Source organism: Xenopus laevis, chromosome 2L (assembly GCF_017654675.1).
Source record: "Xenopus laevis strain J_2021 chromosome 2L, Xenopus_laevis_v10.1, whole genome shotgun sequence".
Classification (NCBI taxonomy): domain Eukaryota; kingdom Metazoa; phylum Chordata; class Amphibia; order Anura; family Pipidae; genus Xenopus; species Xenopus laevis.
This window is the reverse complement of record NC_054373.1, coordinates 151,933,611-151,952,763: the sequence shown is the minus strand read 5'-3', so window position 1 is coordinate 151,952,763 and position 19,153 is coordinate 151,933,611. Positions and strand designations below refer to the sequence as shown.

At 39.6% G+C, this 19,153-nt stretch overlaps 1 protein-coding gene across 5 annotated transcripts in view; it reads right to left on the bottom strand.

Moving 5' to 3' along the window:
- hdac7.L (histone deacetylase 7 L homeolog) overlaps window positions 1-19,153 on the bottom strand; it is a 197,107-nt gene that overhangs the window by 67,302 nt on the left and 110,652 nt on the right. For 2 of the 5 annotated variants that reach the window (XM_018247522.2, XM_018247524.2), the window contains exon 1: window positions 8,639-9,638. In XM_018247522.2, the coding sequence (XP_018103011.1) occupies window positions 8,639-8,762 (124 nt within the window). In that variant the 5' untranslated portion in view covers window positions 8,763-9,638. Of the gene's footprint in view, window positions 1-8,638; window positions 9,639-19,153 lie in introns of those variants that run through there. The other 3 variants (XM_018247526.2, XM_018247520.2, XM_041582572.1) reach the window with 3 other exon arrangements.

Below are 19,153 nucleotides of genomic sequence, written 5' to 3'. Positions count from 1 at the left end.
ATTAATGTTTCTTTCTTTGGAGTCAGTAAGAAGTGTTATCTGACTAAACATCTTGCAAGTAGTGTAAAAGTGCTTTTGATTTCACTACTCTGCACCGTTTCACGCAACATATAAAAATGATAGCTGTTTTAATGAAAACAATAGACAGAATCCAATGCCAGCACATACACTACTTATTGGGTTTATGATAAATATTGTAGAATTATTAGTACCAGTATCAGTAAACTGCTCCCATTATCATTTGCAGCTTTGCGGAACAGATGCTGCTGTAACCTCTGATGATTCCTAGATAGAGGCTTTCATTGAATCAGATAGACTGGCAAATAACTGGGCATGTAAAAGACAAAACAATAGGTTTCATTCCATAGAGCAAAAGCAATGACCACTATAAAATTTGTGCTGTCTAATTCCGACTTTTGTTTCTTGGCCGCTATTTTGTGCCATGCTCTTTCAATTCTGTGCCACATAGGCCAAAAAGGAATTCCAGAGATGTAGAATCAACAGCATTTAATCTCGTGACTGCATTTATCATGATCTCAGGATTACATGAGGATTGCAGTCCCGTCTACAATCCTGGTTAGTTGATGATCTCCCCCTGAAGAGTTGATGGGCACACCATCCATCCCTACAAGCTAGCACATTTGAAGCTAAACAAATTTCCCAAACTCAAGACAATGAATTAGCTGCTGCAACTATTGGAAGAACAAGTCACTTCAGCCAAAAACATCCATGTGTGGCAACCACATTGCAACATCAGGAAAACATTGGTTGGCTTTTAGTGTCAACTACTTTTGTCTGTAGACTACCTGCACTGTAAGCTCTACAGGACAGAGACACTGCTTGGTGCACTAAAAAAGGGTTTATTAAAAAAAAAAACGATGATTATTATTATTAACCTGCTCCCATTTGTGTTTTTGTTCCCAAGCTCCAGTTCTACAAGTCGCCAACTGGCTTCAGTAACAAGAGCACAAAACGTGTACATATAAATTATAGGCTATAAACTGAAGTGCAAGTGCAAACAAGACTTTTATGTGTACCTCTTAAACACTACCTCTGACTATCAAGGTAGACAGCACTTATAAATGTGAGCCCAACCAACAGCTCCAGTTGTGGTTGAAATAAATTGCCCCGCACCCCCCTATCATGAAAACGCTGTCAGAAGGAATCTTGAGAAATGTGTACCTCAAGCAGCTGCAAACTACGAATCCCAGCATCCTTAGCCAGCAAAACAGCTGTAAATTGCTTGTGACAAGTTTTATATATACATACAAACTATATAGCAGGAATTTGCGCTCTTCTATGCCTGCACCTGGAACCACTGCATTGGCCCGGGTTCAGGTAGACTGATGCAGTGGTTACAGGTACAGGCACAGAAGAGCACTGATTCGAACTAAGAGGGTTGATTCACGGCCTGCGCTTATCCGCATGATTCGAATCGGCCCAGTGTGGCATTAGCTGATGACACTGATGCTATGAACTACAATAAGCCATCTTTAGTAGCTGTAAACGTTGGGCTCATAAGGCATACTCCATCAGTCAAGTTTTTGGCACTCTAAGGGTCTGGCCACACACGCAGATTAGGGGAGATTAGTCGCCCCATCGACAAATCTCCCCAAACTGCCTTCCCCCTGCCTCCTTGTGAGGCAACTTCAGACGACTTCGGAAAACGAAGTGGGCCTTTCCCCAGCGATTTTCATTTTAGCCGGCAGGGGGCAGGGGGAAGGCAGTTCAGGGAGATTGTCACCCCGAAGAAGACATTTGTCTCTGGGGCCACTAATCTCCCTGAATCTGCTTGTGTAGCCTGACCCTAAAATATGCCTCCTATTGGACCAAGCATAGGAACACAAAGATAAAAACAACACAAAGAAAATGTTCAGTGTGAGTTTGTGATTCATTAACTGCAGATAAAATGTTGTAGCAATTCAAAGTTCACAGTTCTGCCCTTTATCAAATCCAGTTTAGATACCAAGAGACAACATAAATGGTGCCATAGAGGCAAGATGTGTCTGCACCAGCCCAATGTACGCCACAGAAAAGCCCTCTTTTTCCATATTCCATGAAACTTGACTTCATGCATCAAATGGCTTTATATAAAGTACATTAATAAAAATACATGCTTATTTATCAGACTTCTTGTTGCATCACCTGCTTATGAGCCAAAGGCCAAGATTGCATCAGTACCTCCCACACATCTTAAGATGGCCATAGACGCAAAGATCCGATCGTACGAATCATCGTACAATCGGACTTTCCCGTCTCCCGACTTGCCACTAACCATTCCGATCAAATAAAATACAAAAGAACAGATGAGCCGAAGTTCTGCCCCTGACAGCAATCATACAAAAGTTATGTCCGACAAAAGCTAGTGGCAGTCTCCCTCTAAAAATCGTACGATAGGCTATACATGCAGAGATATTATCCGCAGCCGGCAGAAATCTTTTAACCTGTCCGACCTGTCCTGTCGGGACTCTCCACACACGGTCCGAAAATCGTACGAATCCTCGGTTCGTACAATCAGATCTTTGCGTCTATGGCCAGCTTAACCCCAACAAACAGGATCAGCTTGTATATAGTAGACCTGCCTGCCTGCTAGCAAATATGATAAGGAATAACAATCTGACTAAATGAAAAGTTCCTTTCAGAAATAATGCTGTGTTTAGATCTTTCAATTTTCAATCTGCTGTCTATACCCAGACCCCAACTACCTGGATATACAGGATGCTGTTGGGGAGAAAACAGCAAACAAACAACATCTCCTCAATGCATTGTTACATTCTTACATAGTTTGGGTTGAAAAAAGACAAAGGTGCATCAAGCCAGAGCATTCCACAACCCCCACTGCGAAGAACCACCTACTGTATGCTGCTTCAAATGAAAGTTCAGTTCCTTGAGTGGCCTCTGGCACGGTGATCTTTATTATGGATTGAAAGATCCAGCACTCTCTGCCTATTATGCCCTTTAATGAACTTAAAAAGAGTAAAGGAACCAAACAAGGAGATCTTTCCCCTGTGGGTGATATCAGGTTAAATTAATCGTTTGACCGGGATAGGGGCTGTTGGCGTAAGGACCACATCAATGAGCCCATGCAGTACTTGATCTGCAGATGTCAATGACCAAATTGTGCAAGTGTGCATTTTGGTGGTAAAATCCACTTTGTATGCCTGTAACTAGGACCAAGTGGCAGAGACAGTACTTACAATGCCAAACTCTGTGTCATTAAAAACAAGTGCCAAGGACGGACCCCTGCACTAACAACACGGGTCAAAATAAAAAATGTTCCAAAACTCTTTGTAATCTTTTGACAGTTCTACTTTAAGGCAACAGTTAAGTCAGGGCAAATTGTCCATTGGTGGTCCCCTGCAGCTGTATAGTATTGTATAAGGTTGGCCTTCTACAGCCATGTACATATTGAACAAAACAAATTACCCCAGCCCTCCCATTATATAGCCTTAAGGAAAAAAACAAATTGGAAGGAAAATGTATTTAGTAAAAAGAGACAATTGTAGTTACATGATTTGTACAAAGTATGAATAAGCTGAAATACTCTCTTTTCACTTAGTTAGGACTGACGCATGGACATTGCCTTGGTGGGTGCGTCAGCTTATGCATACTTTGTACAAATAATGTAACTAAAAGTGTCTCTTTTTACTAAATACAGACATTTTCCTTTCAATCTGCTTTTTCCTTATGGCTATATAATGGGAGTGCTGGAGTAATTTGTTTTGTTCCATATGTGATATAAGAAACACCCCTATGCACCCAACTAGTTTTAATTGCAACATGGGGATGAGCTGCATTTTTATATATATATATATAACAACGAAAAACCGCACACACAGGACTTATAAGGTGCATAAAATAAAAAAGATTTATTGCAACGTTTCGGCTCCTGTACTCGAGCCTTCTTCAGGTGGTGTGATATATATATATACACACACACACACACACATTATATATATATATGTGTGAGATCAAACAGCACTAACCATTCATTGGGTTTCTCACCGGGTGCTAACCAATAAACCAATAATAGTCCAGAGAAAGCACTCATGGCACTGACCGTGAGCAATGCATTGATGCACCATGCACGAATAAATATACTTTGAAATATATCTGATGGTCAATGCGCCTTGAGTGCTTTCTCTGGACTATTTTATATATATAAAATAACCATCCATAGAGGAGTCGGCACTCTCGATACTTCAAATGTGCCTGGGTGCAGTGTCCAAAATGTAGAATATCTATCACACAGATAAGGTTTGCACTGTTGTCTAATACCCATTTGACCAAGCACCCACAAGGACATTGGAATATATATATATATATATATATATATATATATATATATATATATATATATATATATATATATATATATATAGATAGATAGATATAGATATATAGATATATATACTGATTAAAATGATGATTAAAATGAATGGTCTGTCATTCCTGCAGGACAATTAATTAAATTGTTGGTGCCCTTCTCCCCATCCCAAGTCCATGGGCAGATGCCCATTTTACCGATTTATTAAAACAGTCATGATTACTTGTCAGTTGATCAGCCTGCTCTAACAATAGCAACTCCATGACAAAAACATTGTTATTTTATAACAAACACAAATGGGGAAATAAACGTTTCAGGTTCATTACTGGTTTGTGCACTGTAGAACCCAACAATGCCACAAAGTAACTCGCTTAATCAGGTACAAAAGTTATTCTCAACATGAATGTATGTCATGGCTAAAAATTAGAATTCATGGGAATTTTTTTCTCTTTTGTTTTCAGCAACGTGCTTGGGGCTAGGCCTAGCAACCACCGGAGTGCAGGTATACATCAGCCAGAATACATGGGGCAGGAAGTGTGTGAATAAAAATAATTTGTCCTGTAGGAGGAAGTCCTCAGAGCTCAAAGCCTCTACGCTCCGCTTGCCCAAAATGTCTCAACAACACACTTGTCTGATAATGTGCTTTTTAACCAGATCACTGGCAGCAGTACAGACTGCTGACCTTATATTGTTGAATGTACCAGTGACCAGTGTGAGCCATACATTTGGTTGCTTTTGCTAGAATCCTAGGTATACATAGCTGCTGTGGTCACTCTTGCGTGCAACACTATCAGGTAGTGACATAGTTAAAGGAAGCACTGCAAGACTTTAAGCTCTGCCAGTACCACTATAGCCAACTGTTCTATATGGGGCAGAGCTTCAGGTGATTAAATAAATTGCACATCTTTAGAGAACTTAAGGGGATTCTGTCATGATTTTTATGGGGTAGTTTTTATTTCTAAATGACACTGTTTACACTGCAAATAATTCTCCCTACTATGTAAACTTTAATTTCTAACCCAACAAGTGTAATATTTTTAGTTGTAATATTGGTGTGTAGGCAGCCACCTCAGGTCATTTTGCCTGGTCATGTGCTTTCAGAAAGAGCCAGCACTTTAGGATAGAACTGCTTTCTGGCAGGCTGTTGTTTCTCCTACTCAATGTAACTGAAGGAGTCGCAATGGGATTTTTACTAGTGAGTGCTGTTCTTACCTGTATATCTACCAGGGATATCTGGTTACCTTCCCATTTTCCTGTTGACGGGCTGTTGGGGGGGGGGGCAGTAAAGGGTGACTGAAGTTTATCAGAGCACATGGGGGGTTCTTCACAGTCAGGACAGTGAAGTTGTGGAATGCACTGCCGGGTGATGTTGTGATGGCTGATTCAGTTAATGCCTTTAAGAATGGCTTGGATGATTTTTTGGACAGACATAATATCAAAGGCTATTGTGATACTAAGCTCTATAGTTAGTATAGGTATGGGTATATAGAATTTAATTAAAAGTAGGGAGGGGTGTATGTATGGATGCTGGGTTTTCATTTGGAGGGGTTGAACTTGATGGACTTTGTCTTTTTTCAACCCAATTTAACTATGTAATTATGTAACTATGTCACATGACTGGGGGCACCTGCAAAACTGACAATATGTCTAGCCCCATGTCAGATTTTAAAATTCAGTATCAAAAGATCAGTTTTTCTCTTTTGAAAAACAGATTTCAGTACAGAATTCTGCTGGAGCAGCACTATTAACTGAAAATGTGGTTTCCCATGACAGTATCCCTTAAAAAGCTCCCAGCTGCAGAGTTTGTATCCACGTGAAACTTACAATGTACATAAATATGTAGAAGCTTCTGTACGTCACAACGAGCAGAAAGGCAACAGACTTTCTCACCATGGGAGTTAAGAGGAGAGGCTTCCATAAATGGCCTCCTCGACACACACACCTCATTCTGTTTTATTGTAGTTATCTAGAGAGGCCGTGTGACTCATTACATAATAAGATAATAATATGCAAAGGTCAAAGTTGTAGAATCAATCAGGACACCAAAATAAAAAAAATCATCCCCGTAAGAAAGTCACAGAACTATATTTAATTGTACAGCCAATGTCTTATGGGAATGGTCCTGCCCTTGCATTGTTCCTATAGTTATTTTTATGTCATTCATGCAATGTACGGCAGCAGGAAAAGCAAGATTTAAAGGTCACGGCCCTTCCTGTTTCAACTTTAGGGCCTGTGAGCTGGTCACAGGCCGATCCTGCTCCCATGTCACTGCAATCTCCATTTCAACGTGTTTTTTTGTTGTTTTTGTTTTAGCTCTTTATTGCATGTTGTATTTCCTGTAACAATTCTTAGTGGCTTCTCAAGTGCTGTTCAGGCTATTTCTTCCCTGGCATTAGTGCCTAGCTGAGGGTAGATTGGGTTGGGAGTCTATCATCAAGCTGGATGTCAAAATTAGGAGTTATGGTATTATTACATTATATAAGCCACACCCGCTTGAGTTTATATATGTGCAGGCATAGTGAGCTATTAGTAGCTTTTGCTTTTAACACTTCATAGCAATGATACTGTACTTACAGCAAAGCATTAACGACATGTTCTTATTTAATATAAATCAAGATCTACAGTGGACATAAATTAGTGGTCCAAGGGAAGACCCTTCACAGGGATGCAAATCCAAAAGTAAGAGTTTCCCAGCAGGCTCGTCCCTTACGCGAGGGACCATGGTTTAATACTCAAATCAACAACTTTTTAATGATGAATCTTAATGTGCCATAACCCCCAAAACTTGCAACTGCAAGCTCCCTAGGACAGAACAAGATAAGTACTGTAGAAACAAGTGTTAAGGGAAATGCCAATACACAGAATAAAGAATTATTAGTATTGGATGTTTTTCTCCTTTTATTCATGATCCTACAGAAAAACAATGCACAATAATGACCACAAGACAAACTCTTTGCAAATTCCGATCAGCTCCCTTCATTTGTTAAACTACAATTCCCAGCATTCTTCTGCAACACAGCTGAAGTAGAATGCAGTTCATTGGTTACAGGGATCCCCAACCTTTCAAACCCATGAGCAACATTCAGAAGTAAAATGAGTTGGGGAGCAACACTAGCATGAAGAATGTTCTTGAGGTGCCAAATAAGGGCTGTGATTGGCCATTTAGTAGTCCCTATGTGGATTGTCAACCTACATTGAGACTCTGTTTGGCATTACACCTAGTTTTTATGCAGCCAAAACTTGCCTCCAAGCCTGGATTTCAAAAACAAGCTCCTGCTTTGAGGCCACTGGGAGCAACATCCAAGGGGTTGGAGAGCAACATGTTGCTCACGAGCTACTGGTTGGGGATCACTGTTAAAGGGCTGCAAACTGACCGTTTGTTATATCTAGATCAAGGCTGTCCCACTGTAGGCCCTTCGGCAAAATGTGGCCCTCCAATGGATTTTTATGGTACCCCATTGTTTCCAAGGGCTAAACTGACTTCTTAGTGTGACATTATAATCATAATATAATCTGACCCTTCAACATAAAGTGCTAAATTATTGGGCTACTACATGTAAAATGTTGCACAGTGCTAATCTGCATTGTAAATTCATAAGAACACAGCCTTCTCTATTCGTGCTAGTTTGCATTCATATGTCACTCTCTGGTTTTTTTTTAAGAATGGTCGGTGCTCTATTTATAATAATGTTAATAGAAATAATAGTAATAATACCCAAAAATTGACAGATTTTTTAAATTAGTTAGATACACAGTTTAAGGGAGCTAGCACACGGGCAGATTTGGGGAGATTTAGTCCCATGGCGACTAATCGCCTCTTCTGCAGGGCAACAATCTACCTGAACTTACTTCCCTGTGCCTGCCGCCCGCTATAATGACAAACCGCTAGCGCCAATGCACTCGCGGTACTTCGATTTCCGAAGTCGCTCGAAATTGCCTCGCGAGTAAACTTTGGGTGATTTCGGAAATTGAAGCACAGCGAGGTGGCAGGCACGGCAAAGCCGGTTCGGGGATATTGTCGCCCCGCAGAAAGGCGATTAGTCGCCAGGCGACTAAATCTCCCTGAATCTGCCCGTGTGCTTGAGGCCTTAGGAGAGGGAAGTGTATACAGAAAATGCCTAACTGTCTGCTGTTAGACTGCAATTCCCAGAAAGCTCAGACGGCCAGTTCTGTAGTTCAACAAAAGCTGAAGGCTTATTACTGGTATTGAAGCAGAACTGAAATAAAACAGCAAGAAGGTAAAAGCCATAAGTGTTAGAGTTGTTGCGAATATCAGTGTAAAGCAGAAATGATCATAATGATGTGTCCTACCTGCTCCAGGAGCACCGCTCTTGTGGCCAAACCTCAACCCCGGCTCGCCCCGTCTGATGCCATCTGTGGAAGAAGCGGAATCAGCCTCGTAAATGGTGTTTAGCATTTGATGTAATCCAGGCATGGAGGCGAGTGTATGAAGAGATGGCAAAGGGCCCCCAGTCCCCTTGTCCTGTGTATACTGGGCCCTTCCAGGTGCAGATAAAGCAATGATTTAATACACAGAGAATGACCCAGGAAGTGCCAGTCGCCTAAAACCAGGGGTTCTATTCAACAGGGCCATGCAGGGTTTCCAAGCTGGTTCATTTCCCAAGACAGCCCATCAGAACCTCAAGTTTTTATTCTACAGATCATGTAAATGCAAAGTCACCTGGAACCTTGGAGACTTAGCTCTGGAGGTGTCACCTGTAGGGTCAGTATCATAAAATCGTGCCCTTCCCCCCTGCCCTATAACTCCTGAACCAATATCTGCACAGCTGGGCACAGGGGGCACTTGGAGGGCAAAGCAGCCAAGCAACAGGACTCCAGAGCAGCACAATCCAGCAAGAAGGATCAGGCAGGAAACATCCCAGATGCACAGCTTCAGTGCAACAACGATTCCCACAGTCAGGAAGGAGGAAAAGTTGAAGCAAAAGGAGGAAAGTTTGAGTTCACATCCACCAAGATACCTCGGAAGGAGAGAATCTGTACTGCGGCAGCTGTGTGTAAAAAGAAGCGAATGCGGAGCTGCCGTGCGATGTCTGTGCGAGTGTGAGCGACGGAGCTGCTTTCTGCTGGGTGTGCACACTACCCGCTTCCACCACTGCCCCGAGCTCAGACTGACAGAAATAGATCGGCAGGAGGAGGGGCTCGGCCAAAAATAGACCTAATAGCATAAGCCAGCTACACACACACATATACAAAGGCAGTGTGCATTGTTTGGGGAAGCAGCTCGCTGGTTGGCTGAGGCGCGCTCCAATCAGCGGCACGGACGCGCTTTATAAACCAGTTTTAGGGCTCCATCTGGTGAAAGGATTTGAACAGGAAAAAGCGCTTGTCACATGCTTCCTCCTTCATATACCTGCAAGCAGCTCAGGGGGGGGGGACATTTCTGCTCTTGATTTACATGGAATCAGTCACAGAAAGAGGGGAGGTGTCTTCTGATTCCGATAAACCAAATAGTTCGTCATTTCTGGGAATAGATTCATTGAGAGACCTTACAGGTACTCGTCAGGGAGAGCTGCTCTTATTTATGTCCTAGTGACGTAATTAATATGATATCATATAACAACAGGCTTCAGCCGCCAGCAGTGAGGCTGAAAAGTCAGCACATTACCCTCAGTACATGGAGACTGCCTTTAATGCTTAATTAATATTATTTCTATGTATTGTCATTTTTATTTATTTTATGAAGTTCTTTTACCCAGCACTACAGGGTTGCCAGGTCTAATTTGCAAAATCAGCTACAAAACCAGCCCAAAACTAGCCAAGAGTCACTTCAAAAGTAGCCCAAAAATAGCACAATATGTGCAGTGGGAAAAAAAAGACAAAAAAAAATTTTTTTTCACCAATTTGCAAATTTTTCCATGAAGTAAAATGGGACATATTCGCCCCTCATTAGGGGCGTAACTACAGAAGGGGGCCCAGGAGGTAAAGGGACCCCATAAGGCCCTAATACATATACAATCTCAATACATATTGAGATTTTTGTGTAAAATTGAGAAAATTCAGAAAAAGTGAGTGCATAAGAGGGACGGGAAATTGGGGTACAGAGCCCACAATCTGGTAACTCCTGATTTCTACACAAGTCAGTCACGTTGCATGCTGGGTATTGTAGTCTTACATTAAACTTACATTAAACTTGGCAGTCTGCAAATTACCCAAACACTACATTACCCAACATGTTTTAGGAGGTGCAGGCTTGGCACAATAGGGCAACAAAAAACTTTGGCTGGTTTCCAAAGTACAAACCAACAAAAGGCCCAAAAACTAGTCCAAATCTGTACCTTGGTTTGTACTTTCAAAACATGTCTGGGCTTTAAATTAGTAGCCCAATTTGGCTGCAAACCTGGCAACCCTGCAGCATTATAAAATACAGTAGGGATAATATAAACAATGCACTCTGCTACAGATTAGCTAACGGGTGTGACGGGTATAAGGCCACTGTATTTCTTAACAGAAATTTTTTTTCCCCTGGCCTGTTGCTAAGAATAGTTAAATAAGCCTCTGCTATTGCAAAAGAATGGCAGCAACTAAATCTGTGGATTCAGAGGCTCGTTTATGAGTGCAAAGTCAAAAATCAGACAATATTTGGCACCCACTTAAAGGTGTTTGCACCCAAACAGACTCCTTACAACTTGCACATGGCACCAATGTGCTATGATAAATTGCAGTGGTGTGCAAGAAGGCTCATTTACTAAAACAACCCTAAGTGCAGAATGGATGCAACACTGAGCTCACATTGAAATTGTTCAGAAAAGTCGTTGCATCCATACATGCTTCTTTGCAGCTTGTGCTGGAATGTCCCATCGGCCTGCTGTGATGGACTATGAACACACGGATGGAGTCAAACCCTGGATTTACCATCAGCCTCAACCTGGAGCTAATTATAGGGTTCTCTTTGCTTCAATGGTTGCAACTGACTCGAGCCAAGTGAAGTGAATGCCAGTGCTGTGATTAATGAGTGACACCATTCTAACACAAATGCACATGTATGTTGATGCATCACAAGCAACTTTGTGAGAAAAAAATGCTTCATGGTTGGTAAAAAAAACAAAACATGGTGATTTGTGTCAAAATATTGCACTTTGCACTGTGTTCATAAATGAGCCTTACTATACAAAGTACAGCAAGCATGGCTACAAAGGAGCACTGGAAATAACTCCTGCCTAGAGAAAGCCCAACTGCAAAGTTTCCTTTGTGTCTAATTCCAAATTTTGTGAATCAGCATCATGTGCCTTGGTGTTTTTCCAGGGACTCAAGGTTGTACATTAGTGTTTTTCCGGGGACTCCAGGCTGCACATCTAGATTGCATTATGCAAACGAAGGGCGTGCTGCTAGGCCCTGTTCCTTACACTTTGCCAGAACAGCAGGTAGTAAAGTAGAGGGCCAAACAACATTATGGGGGGAGTTGTATAGTAGGTTTATTGTGCCTGGGTGCAATAGCCAGAAAATATGGTACAATGTAGACAGATGATTTAATGCAAAAATGTTGGTGTTTATTGGAGCAAAAAGCTAACATTTCAGCTAGCTCTCTAGCCTTTGATAAAGGCTAAGAGTGCTAGCCGAAACATTAGCTCTTTGCTCCAATAAACAACAGAAATTTTGCTTTAAGTCCTGTGAGTGCGACCCTCTGTCTACATATGTGTGTGTGTGTTTTACCATGAGCATGGCACTGACTTTAAGAGGCACAAAAAGCCTTTAGACATTGGGCTGTAATAATTATAACATTCCATTTAAGGCTTGGGCTTGGGCTTGTGCATACACCTTCAATTTATGACATAACCACTCACAACGAATTGTGAAATCCACACATAGTCCTTGCATTGAAGCAATCATTGCCCTGAAGAACTTAGAGGGAACATTAACTTTATGTATATAAGTCACTAAACATGTGGAAATTCTCAATAAACACATACTGTGTAATTTACAATGACTAGAACATATATCTTTTTCTACAGGCACTTAAATGGGATTTTTCTTATTAACCTGGTCACAGAGTGCAAGTATTTAAGCCATTACATCCACTAATGAATTCCAGATTTCACAAGGGGTATGCTAAAAGCCTGCATCCTTACTGGCTGAAGCCCTTGCTATGAGAATGCCCCTTAGAATCAGCTGCATAGAAACCATCAGAAAGCAATCACTAAACAAACAAGTTTGCTTTCGATTTAAGCAATCATTCAGTACATAAGGCTTTATTGTTGACAACGCATTAATCACTGCATAAGGGATAAAATTAGCTAGTTTTCGAGGTTAGCGACTACTTAAGGGCTGTGACACATCTTCTTATCACACATACATTACAGAGTATGGCAATAAAAGCTGAATGGTTAATTGCATCAAGTCTGTTATAAAGTGGCTAAAGCGGCAATAAAGTAATCTCCTGTTGGGTTCTGACATAATAAAATATACATTTCTATTGTCCAATCCTTAAAACGCAGAGTGTGGTTGGGGTAACCTGATGTACCAGAATAGTAGTCTACTAAAGATACTATACCTGAAAACTAACAACATTTACAACACAAGGGAATTGACAAAAAGCTGGTGGAGATTTTGTTAAATTGGTTCTTGATAAGCAGAGGGAGTAAATAGAGAGCTAAATAGTAAATATTAAGGACAATACATATCTACCCTAGTTTCAAGGGGTAAGGCACATGGGACCATGACCAGCGTTGCCCTCATGGTGGTCAAAAAGCTTTACAATGGGCGGGGACAACTGGCACAGTAGAACTGATAGGTCACCTCTCTGCCTATTAGGGAGATCTATCAGTTATAATATATAATAAAGCCACTTATACCCTTAATGGGACTGCACTAGGCAAATCCATTATGGAAAAGGACCTTGGAGTCCTTGTAGATGATAAACTTGGCTCTAGCAAGCAATGCCAGTCAGCAGCATCAAGGGCAAATAAGGTCTTGAGCTGTATTAAAAGGGGCATAGAATCAAAGGAGGAGGGGGTCATTCTTCCACTGTATAGAGCACTTGTAAGGCCCCATCTAGAATATGCCGTACAGTTTTGGTCTCCATCACTCAAACAGGACATTATTATATTAGAGAGGGTACAGAGAAGGGCAACTAAGCTGGTAAAAGGTATTGAAAATCTTAGCTATGAGGAAAGACTGGCCAAATTGGGGATGTTCACACTGGAGAAGAGGCGCTTAAGGGGTGATATGATGACTATGTATAAATATAAAAGGGGATCATATAATAATCTCTCTAATGCTTTATTTACCAGTAGGTCTTTCCAGCTGACACGAGGTCACCCATTCCGATTAGAAGAAAAGAGGTTCTGCCTAAATATTCGGAAGGGGTTTTTTACAGTGAGAGCTGTGAAGATGTGGAATTCTCTCCCTGAATCAGTTGTACAGGCTGATACATTAGATAGCTTTAAGAAGGGGTTGGATGGCTTTTTAGCAAGTGAGGGAATACAGGGTTATGGGAAATAGCTCATAGTCCAAGTTGATCCAGGGACTAGTCCAATTGCCATTTTGGAGTCAGGAAGGAATTTTTCCCCCTCTAAGGCAAATTGGAGAGGTTTCAGATGGGTTTTTTGCCTTCCTCTGGATCAACTGGCAGATAGGTAGTTAAAAAAAAAAAAAAGGTTGAACTCGATGGACATGTGTCTTTTTTCAACCTTACTTACTATGTTACTATGTAATTTAACTTTTGCAGTTTCCTTTTCTTTGATCCATTTTTGAATTGATGCATGTACCTACAGTATTTGTTTCTAAGTCATTCTTATCATTTGACTAGAGTTACATACAGACACATAATTGTTACCGACACCCATCTACATAATGTATTTGTCAGGTTGAACTGAGGGTTATTGTGTTATTAGAGTTTACCTTTCTCATTGTTGTGTATTATGATGTATCAGGTGGTGGGAAGCCGCATGTTACCTAGATTTTGTGATCCATTTTTCCCTGTAGCTAAGGTGTAGCTTATGCAAATTTTATTAACATAGGTGCCTTTAGAAAGTTCTCCAGTGACTTGAAAATAGGAGCTGTTTCTTTGTATGTTTTTTATTAGAGAAATAAAGTTAATATGTATTTGTTTTTAAGGGACACAAAATAAACACTAGTGTAAGGAAGTGTCAGTACTGCAAATTCACATAATAAATTCAAAGTTGAGCTATAGGGCCAATTTATTAACATTGGAATTTGAGTTTTACCATGATTTGAAGGTTTTTTTTGCGCTTAAAATTCAAATGGATAGTTTTCGAAACTTAAATGTCCTAAATTTATTAAGCAAAATAAACTTGAATGTTAAAAATGTCAGCATCTACAAGCTAATGGGAGTTGCCCTAGCAAAATTCAAGTAATTTTTCCATTTCTAAAACTCATAGAGACTCATTGAAAGTAATGATTAGAATGTGATTGTGCTGCATAGAGATTTTTTTTCCACTTTTTTGAAATTTGTTTTTTTTATAAATAAGCACACTTTTGAGTTTTCAATTTTTTCATGAAAATAAACTCTAAAATTCACAAATTTCTGATTCACAAAATTCACAAAATCCTGATAAATAGGCTTCTAATTTGTAAATGATTCCCATGGACCCCAGGATGTAAAAATAGACACAGGGGATGCAAGGGCCAGGAGTATAGCCCAGTTGGAGGTCCTTATTAATTTAAAATAGTGAATGTGTATCTTCTGGTTTGCTAGTGGTCCTTCTAGAGTTACACTATTCTTCAATTCCCCTATGTTTTTATTTCCTAGCTCCTGTGGCTGTTCATAATGTTACTCAAGCCCTCATGAAGCATTTAGAGTATATAATATTTGTAGAAGAATAAAGTTAGTACAGGGAGTCCCTGGGTTCCGTATGAATAGGGTCTTGTATGTAAGTTGAAACATATACATTTACTTATTAAATGAAACAAGACAGATGTTTGTCTTAACATAGTATTTATTTTTACCTTTCTGTGCATATGTATTGTTACCTTTCTGTGCTCTGCAGTAGACAACACATGCCAGAGGGGATTTGGGCAGGTGGTTTATTAAAGCTAAATGCTAATAAAGGCCAAGCAAACCACAGTACATTACTTTAATAGCCTCTGTATGTAAGTATGAGTTGTATGTAAGTTGGGTGTATGTAACTCCAGGAATCCCTGTACTTCCCCCAGGGAAGCTTACAGTCTAAGCTTGCTATCACATTTACACACACACACACAATGGTCAGTTTTATTAGTAATGAATTAACCTGCGTGTGTTTTTGAAGTGTGGGAGGAAAACTGGAGTAGCATTCAGAAACATATGCAAGTAAGGGGAAAACATACACACTCCTTGCATACAGTGCCCTGGCTAGAATCGAACTTTGGACCCTAGTGCTGCAAGGCAGCAACACTAACCATTGGACCTAATGTCCACAATGATCAGTAGACTATAACTATACTGTAATTTCAGTAGATGGAAGCTCTGTTGGGCGCAATGTAATAACAAGGACAAAGTCTGATTCAGGTCTAGTAACCCATAACCCTAAGAATCAATCTGAAAAATGCTGATAGTTGGTGTCACATTGCTATACCACCTATTGCTTAAAGGTCTATTCTGATTTTGATTGATGTTTAAAAACAACATACAATTTTAAGCTCTTAAAGCACTTTAGCCTAACAATTCCAAAATGTTCCCTATCTATCCATCTATCATAGCGTGTAGCTGATACTATCTACTGCTCCTAGTTTAATAGGCACCTCTTTATATAGGTTCAATCAAAATATACTGTTACCAAAATATCTCTTGGCCGTTGTACTTTCAGGAAAAGCTTTGAAATTGTTTCTTCTCCCATTGGTGCCTATCAAAGCATAGTTCCCTTTTTATGTTTAAAAAATATGTTTAAAAATTCTGCGGCTGTTTGTGAAATTGTTCTTTTGTTCCATTTTAAATAAAAAGGGCTTTCGTTTCACCTAGTTTTTTTTAGTTCATTATGTGAGGAAATACCATCAGTTCCTCTATAAAAAGCTTTTAGAGTGTTCTTATCCCCCCTTGTCATGATGTTATGTTGCTATACGGTTTGTGTTGCCACAGAATTTGTGTTGATAAAGCAGTTATCTGTAAGTCATAGTGAGTTCAGGCAATTGGCAAACATGTCTGAAAACAACTTTTCTGGTGTATCAAAGTGCGCATTATAATTACAGTCATAGAGCCAACAAACTCTCTACAGTATCATCATGTTCTTGATTTCCAAAAGTGGAAGCCAAAAGCAGATATAGGACATTGCTGCCTTCTATTGTCCTTTAGTAAAGGATGTGGAAGGGTGACGTGTTAGATACTTTAACAGCTGTGTGTTTGATCTGTGACACATTTGCCTATAGAACAAAACTGTACAGCTATGAGATATATACAATTTTGAAAACAATTACCCCAAAAAACCCAAAACGGTGCTGCTATATTCAAGAAACAATGGCAGACCCCCACTGTCCCTGTAATGTTTATATTATTTATAAACCTCTTTTAATATTGTTAATACACTAAGGGAAAACAATAAACATAATTTGAAAAAATCAAGGGTCCTGTCATGCTTTATGATGCTATTAATGACTTTTCTCAAGTAGAAGGATATTAGGCTGTTGTTTTTCCTCTGCTGGAGTCTAGGGATTGCTATTCCCTCGAGAGTCTAAAATTTGTGCCAACTTGCTCTAATTTCTCTTCTTTCCTGGAGAAGGATAGAATTTCATTCAAAATACAACTAATGGATTTTCTGCCTTTGATATGTCCCCTGTTCTACTAAAGCTCATGACCCATGATTGGCTAGAGAGGAAGGGTTAAGGTTCCTGTTGCTTCACTAACCCAAAGTGATCCTTAAACCCCTCATCTACTCCATGTTTTGGTCAGACACAAGGAGAGCCTGCAGAGCGACCAGGCACTTCCTAGGGTCATAGCATTTTCACTAATATTGTACACTAGTGCAGAGTTCTAGAATATACTACTATTTTTTTTTGGATAAGAGCTTTCAAAAAGTTACCATACCTAACTCTAAGCTAATACGACTCTAGAGAGATGTTTGTGCTCACAGAATGTCTTCTTCTTCCTCTAATAATATATTATTATATTAAAGGGTATAATAATAATAATAGAGTATACTATATATATAACCCTATTGTAAAATATAAGGATATTAATAAAGGCTAAGTGCTTTTATACAGGTTATGGAAATCCAAGGTAAGTAGTAAGTAAGTAGTGTGCTTTTTAAAAATATATTAATTTTTAAGTTCAACGAATGAGAGCTACATTGGGAAAAAATTATATTCTCACCCAAATATCGATTGCGCTAGCTTCAAAATATTGTGGACTGTAGACACAATGCCCCCATGTGATCTCATCCAAGGCCCAGGGGCAAAATGATCAGATCAGCCCAATTTTTTCCAACACCTGAGATTTTTTGCATGCGGTGGAAGGGCAAGGCACACCGGGTTCCCTGATATTTTATGCCTCATTCATGTCATAAGAATCAGTAGTCATTTTATTTCTTGTATCATAACCTGGAATGCTAATAGCTTCCACTAGAAATGTGAAGAAGATAAAATAAACACAAATATATATGATTATCGTATCCTTTAAATGTTCCCAGGCTACAAATAGCGATTTACATAAGAAGCACTCATAGTGCTTGCTCCTTTACATTGTATTTTTACATGCTGATTTTAAAACAGAGTAAAAGTACATTTTATACACTGGTACAGTACAGATTCAGATTACTAGGATTAGACCAGACAAAAATGTTCCATCGAATGGTTTGGCTGTAGCTTAGACCCTCTAGCCTTTCTCTGAGGAGAAGCAATGCACCCCTAATGGCATCATTGAATGACCAACTTCTATTTCTCCTGATACATGAGAACCCAGATTATATTCCTGTATCAGCTACTTATAATATGTGTAATTCAATTTCCCTGCAGTTTACGTTAAGAACAATTAAGTAAAATACCTATATTCAGTGGCTTTTAACTTTTTCTTGATCTATCTTGCAGCCAAGAAAAAAATCTTGCAAAACCAACATTTATATCGGTGTGGTACATAATTCCCATGGAATCACGAATAAGCAGCAATCAAAACCCTGAAGGTAGAAGATATAAAAATACAGAGGATTGCCATTGATTGTGTAATAGTCGGCAGTGGGTAGTAATTTGTGCAATCCATTACAGTCTTCTTGTAGCAGCCATTAAACTGCCTTGCTACTGTATATGCCTAATACATTGTACTACCAACATCTGGGTTTTATTTAATGTCCAAGCTAACTGAAACGTATACCAGAATTTTTGCCAGTCTGGCTACACACTGGTAGACAAACTGACAAAAAATGATACTTGCGCAAAACTGATTTGGAATGTCCTCCTATTTATAATTCCCAGTGTATTTACTCGCTGAAGAACATTCACTGTTATTATGATTTATTTTCCTTCGATTTTTCCAAACTATGTCTGTCCATGTGCTCCTAGTTGAAAAGTACAATATACAATCTTAAAACAGAGTTGAGTAGTCAGTCACAAGCAACAGATTTCTAGGAGTAAATCACTTCCACGGATTTTGAGTAATATAACTGGGAACAAGCATAATCTTTAAAGAAGACTATATTTCAGTGGTATTCTAAGCAATTTATGTGTATGGCCCAAAAAAAACTTACATGTGTCAAAGGGCTCATATTTCTCACATAAGATGCCACCTAGCTTAGGGATGCATAAATATATGCTTTATGGCAGTGTTATTAACAGGGATGAAAGATAAAAATATAGGAAAAGTTGGCAACCCTAGGTTATGCTGAAGGACATTGCACTCTTTGCAATAACATACTGTAAATAATTTGTCTGCCCTGTGTTTGGGGA